The sequence below is a fragment of the Anarrhichthys ocellatus genome, unplaced genomic scaffold (assembly GCF_004355925.1).
Source record: "Anarrhichthys ocellatus isolate YVR2014 unplaced genomic scaffold, GSC_Weel_1.0 scaffold903, whole genome shotgun sequence".
NCBI lineage: Eukaryota > Metazoa > Chordata > Actinopteri > Perciformes > Anarhichadidae > Anarrhichthys > Anarrhichthys ocellatus.
Window position 1 is genome coordinate 1 of NW_022280877.1, and position 5376 is coordinate 5376.

General features: G+C 42.1%; 2 protein-coding genes across 2 annotated transcripts in view; both read left to right on the forward strand.

The window, feature by feature from the left end:
- The first annotated feature begins 1442 nt into the window (after positions 1–1442).
- On the forward strand, positions 1443–3105 carry LOC116377107 (dachshund homolog 1-like). Its single transcript, XM_031838659.1, has 4 exons — positions 1443–1718; positions 2342–2569; positions 2841–2985; positions 3087–3105. The coding sequence occupies exons 1-4, from the start codon at positions 1604–1606 to the stop codon at positions 3103–3105; spliced, it is 507 nt and encodes a 168-aa protein (XP_031694519.1). The 5' UTR covers positions 1443–1603.
- The window catches only part of LOC116377106 (uncharacterized), a 3822-nt gene continuing 1497 nt past the window's right edge, over positions 3052–5376 (forward strand). The window contains exons 1-5 of the mRNA XM_031838658.1: positions 3052–3303; positions 3436–3729; positions 4004–4027; positions 4219–4399; positions 5248–5336. Coding sequence (XP_031694518.1) covers positions 3143–3303; positions 3436–3729; positions 4004–4027; positions 4219–4399; positions 5248–5336 — 749 coding nt within the window. The 5' untranslated portion in view covers positions 3052–3142. The remainder of the gene's footprint in view (positions 3304–3435; positions 3730–4003; positions 4028–4218; positions 4400–5247; positions 5337–5376) is intronic.

Sequence of the window (5376 nt, forward strand, 5' to 3'; positions counted from 1 at the left end):
CCTGGTGGGAGGGACTAGGACGCAAGGAAAGGACCCAAGTGAGGGAAACGGGGATGCAATTAAGAGACTTGGGATGTACTCATACATTCAAGCTAACATGCTGGGGACCACAGAAGAACAGAAAAACAGATTAAAAAAATCTGCAAAAAATTATATAAAGAAAGAGTAAAAGGGACACTAAGGAACACATTCTTACGTGTAATTTTATACATATATCACAGGCATTAATATTTAAATGGCCTTTTTGTTGGTACAGTATTTTAAAGTTTTTATTTACAGCTCAAACTCTTTGTAAATAACACAAACAATAGGTCTTTGGCTTGTTAATTTACACGTATGTATATATAATTTACAATAATAATCAATAGATTTATGATATCCTCAAATTTCTCTGTCTGTCTTGGGAAGCTAAATCCAGGTAATTCAAATTATTTGTCTTAATTTGAAAGTTTTTCTCTCTCTCTCTCTCTCTGCACGATAATGCCGTCATTTCCGCTTTCCCATCGTTCATGGTCGTTTATTTTGACATCCCCACCGGAAGTTCCGTAGATGTGGGTTCCGTTACCTTGATGCCGGTCTACGGTGATAACAGAGGCACCGATTCCTCTGGAAATACCGGCCAGATTCGGCATTTTCCAGCCATTAACCGCCTATAATGAGACATAATAGGATTTAACGGAAACTAACGGACCCACGGGGCGTGAAAAAGGTAAAATGAACCGTTCAAATGTCCCGGTTGACGGCTAAAGCCTGCTAACGACAGCTAGCCGCTGCTAGCTCGACAACAGTTTCCTTTTTATTTGCCCCCAAACCCCGTTTTACCCTCACTTCTCACTTCCACCCGAAACACCCCCACTTCCTCTAACCCTCCGTTCGTGTTACGTCACACACACTTCTGCGATGACGAAATTAAACCGTGAAAATCACCCGTTAATCATCTGAAAACAGTGAAAACATTCAGATTTACAGGAAGATTTCTGGAATTTTTTTCCAACAAAATAGGTGAAATCTCGCGAGAGAGAACGAGAGTAGCTTTGCGTCATATATACTGTATATATATATATGTGTATGTATATAATATATATGTTCATTAATTGACTTGTCTGAAAACATACTATATTATGATAGATTTGCCTTTATCACGCAGCAGCAAAACGTTTAAAAGATACTTATTTTTCCCTAAAGCATATCTTACAATTTTTAATATATTTTTACATTACAGTCATTTAGCAGACGCTTTTATCCAAAGCAACTTACAATTCAGATTCTAACACACCGCAGGGAGCAATTTTTTGGGGATAAGCGTCTTGCTCAAGGACACATCGAAATGCGACTAGCGGACCCGGAGATCGAACCGCCGACCCTCTGATTGAAAGACGGCCCTGCTCTCCTTTTCCTGTGATGTTAAAATAAGAATATTTAATAATAAAGCAAGAAGAAGCCTAAATTATTATTTTGTCCTTGATATTCACTTTGTAATATTAATATGTAATTGTATATAATTTGTATTGTGAATACGTCAAATATGAATTAATTAATTTTTACTTACTGTTTTCATGAGTTTCTTTTATTTTCTTAATTTTTTGTCACGTGTTTCTCAGTCATGCTCACTCGCCCGCTGACACTGAAGGAGAGCGACGACAGGGGGCGTGGCCTCGCAGCCGTGACCACGCCTCCTGTTCTCCCATTGGTTGATGATTACGAAGACACACAAACAGGTTGGGGTTGATTTATTATTTTATTTATTGGCATAAGTATTCCTTTCATTATTCATTTATGATATCAATATTTTATTTTTGTAATGTATTTATTGTTATTTTATTAAATAAATTAAAAGTTTTGGGCGATCGATATTAAGTACTGACTGCTGTTTCTCCTCCTCCAGAAGTTTTCTCTCCTCCTGCTCCTCCTTCTATTTCTCCTCCTTCCTCCCTTTTGTCTTCTTTTCCTTCTTTCCTCCATCCTTCACCTCCTTCTTTGATGTCTCCTCATGTTGTCCGTACCACACCAGCTTCTGTCTCTTCTTCTCCATCACCTCCTTCTTGTCCCCATCGTTCTCCTCCTTGTTGTTCTGTTCCTCTTCACAACTCTTCTCCTCATGTTTTTCCTCCTCCTCTCCTTTTTACTCCTTTTTATTATGCTTCTGCTATCTGTTCTCCTCTGTCTTCCTCTCCTTCTGTCCCTCCATCCCTTCTTCCCTGTCTTCCTCCTCCTTCTCCTCCAGTTTCTTCTCCTCGTCCTTCTCCAGTTTCTTCTCCTTCTCCAGTTTCTTCTCCTCCTGTCGCTAAATCTCTTCTTCCTCCTCCTCCTCAAGTTTCTTTTCTTCCTCCTCCTTCTGTAGCTCCATCTCTTCCTTCTCCTCCTGTAGCTCCTCCTCCCTGCTGCCCTTGCTCCTCCCTCCTGCCTCGCCTCCTCTCAGCTCACCGGTGGGAGGTGCGGCGCCTCCTGCGAGGAGCTCTGTCCTCCCTCGGTCGTCGCCTGGACTCTCTGGAGAGGAGCAGCAGGACGAAGAGGAGCAAGAAGAGGAGCAGGCAGAGAGGAGAAGGGGGAGGAGCCACCTGTTCTCCTGGTGAGTTCTGTCTGTTTTCTCCTTTATCTCCTCCTCCTCTTCCAGGACTGTCTGAGGATGATTGTGATCCACAGAGGAGCATCAACAACAACAACAACAACAACAAAGAGACGATCTACCAGGATGTTTATGAATAAATGACGATGATAATAATACATTTTTACACTTTTGAACCATAATAGATGTACATTTCTACAAATTGATCCAAATGTTAATCACAGAAATCATAATAAATTTAACCAATTTCTCAACTTTCTCTTTTCTTCTTTAGGTTTGGGAGCTTCCTCGTGTAGCCCCGCCCTCTCGTGTAGCCCCGCCCACCGCCCACCTGTTACCGCCTCCCCTTCATCATCATCTTCTTCATCAGACGGCGAGGACTCACCCACACCTCCTCCTCTCTCCTCTAGTTTGAGCCAGTCAGCACAGAGGAGGAGGAGCAGAGAGGAGGAGGAAGAGGAGGGGAGGTTAAGGAAAAGGAGGAAGAACCACAGAGGAAGAGATGTTAGTGTTTTTCCAGAAAACAGAGAAAAAGATGAAGAGGAAGAGGAAGATGTCGGGAGGTTTGTGGGCCGGATGGTGGTCTCCTTCAGGAAAGGAGCAGAGGAGGAGGCACCGCTCACTCTGCACAGGTTCAACCACAGGAAGCACAGAAGAAGAGAAGCGGGAGGAGCCGGCCAATCAGAGAAAGCCGTCAGTGTCGTCAGGCAGAATGGATACAGAGCGCCGCTACTCAGGTTCATTTCATTTATTTATATGACACATTTCATTTCTTTGAAAATTACTTGGATTAAACATTTATTTATATTATATAAATAAAAACTTTAATATTCATAAAATGTATAAATTACTCCTCCTTTTCTCCTTAGCTCCTCTTCCCATCATGCATTGCACCTCCTGCAGTCAGAAGCACTCAACATCTCTTCAGGCCAATGGCGTTTCTCTGACTTCACCTCTCCGCTCTCCCTCTCCTCCAATCACGGTGCTTTCCACATATGGCACCTATGCTCCTCCTCCTCCTCCTTTAACTCCACCCCCATGCTGCGGCTGTCAGTGGTTGCCGTGGAGACGATGTCAGACTCAGTGAGGGGCGGAGCTATTAGGAGTCCTCTGCGGATTCTGAAGGACTTCACGGTCCCGCCCAGTCTGAGCAGCGACCACTGGTTGGTTGACTGATATATTTAAATCCCCCCTCATTAATATTCATATATAATTAATATAGTCGTTAATATTCACGAGGACATTGTAACGTTTGTTGAATATGAATTAGTGAAATACTTTTAGTAATTTCTAGTAATTATTTTAACAATATATATAAATATTTATATAACTTTTATTAATCTCAATCATGTCATTTTTTTAAAAATAATAGATTCATTCATTTAGTGTCATCTTTATAATTATTGACCCTGTTTACATTTGGTTTTGTCTTTGCAGTTACGTGCGAATGCCTACACCAAGGTAATTCTAATAAATAAACACTTGACTTGACAATTTTGTCCATTTTTTATAAAATCGTAGTTTGTGTAATTTAATGTATGTCATTAAAGATAAATTATGAAAAAAAAAAGTTTTAATTTTTTAATTTGTTTTTGTGAATGTTTGTGTTTTAAATAGGATGTAAAAATTAATAAAAATCTTGTCTGTTGCAGCCCAACTTTTTCTGCCCGGCGACAGCAGAAGCAGCGAGCCAATCACAGCACCCGCAGCCTCCACTTCCCCCGGCGACGCCCACTGCCCCTCCCCCTGTGTTCAGCCAATGGGCTGTCTGCTGCTCCGCTTGCTGTCAGCCAATCAGAAGCGGGCTCTGAGTTTCTCAGCACAAATGGAGAGGTGGAGTTTTTTTTCTCTTCCTGTTGAATGTCAAAGTTTTCCCCAAAGAAATAGATCTGGAGAAAACCTCCGGTTCTGAAGTCAAAGCTTCATGTGTTAAAGCTGCATTCTCTCTAGCGTCCACCAGGGTGCGACTCCTCTGGTTGTATAGAAGTCTATGAGAAAATGACTCTACTTCTCTCTTGATTTATTACCTCAGTAAACATTGTAAACATGAGTTTATGGTCTCAATCTCTAGTTTCAAGTCTTCTTCAATACAGCATGATGTTCATTTAGTACATTATGGTCCATTTAGAGTCAAACAGACCATAAAGCAGGGGATGCTTTAGGGCGGGGCTACACAGTGATTGACAGGTCTCTACCAGAGACGTAGACGGCGTCTTTACGTCACTCCTCCTCAGTCTAGATATGGTCACTTCCTGTTCACTGGTTGCACAAAAAAACAAGATGGCGACGGCGAAATCGCAGAACTTAAGGCTTCAAAACAATGAGAGACATCACTATGACTACGTCCACTTCTTGTATACAGTCTAAGATCGGATGCAGCTTTGGCTAGTTAGCTAGTTGGCTAGGTAGCTTGACCTTCAAAGTGACAGAGAGTTTAGGTGGTCCCACCAACTGTGAGGCTTAATTTCTGTAACCAGTGTAGCATTAAAGCATGGTGGAATTAGCAAGCTAGCTAACGAGCCAGCTAACTAGCTTAAGTCTGTTTCGTGTATTCAAAAGATATCCGGGGCTCTGACCATCCTGCTACGTTGTTTTGAATGTTCTATGTTATTTCTATGGTTTTACTCTTTTTTTTCTAAGCTCAAGTCCTCAACTAGTTTTCTGTGTTTTTGTCTTCTCAGCGTTGTAAACGAGTCTCACAAATACGAATCCGCCGGGCGTCACCGCGGGAAACACTGCTCACTCCGATGGGACTGCCAAAGGTCAAAAGGTCAGCTGGTGGTGGTGCGGGGGGGGGGGGGGGGGGGGAG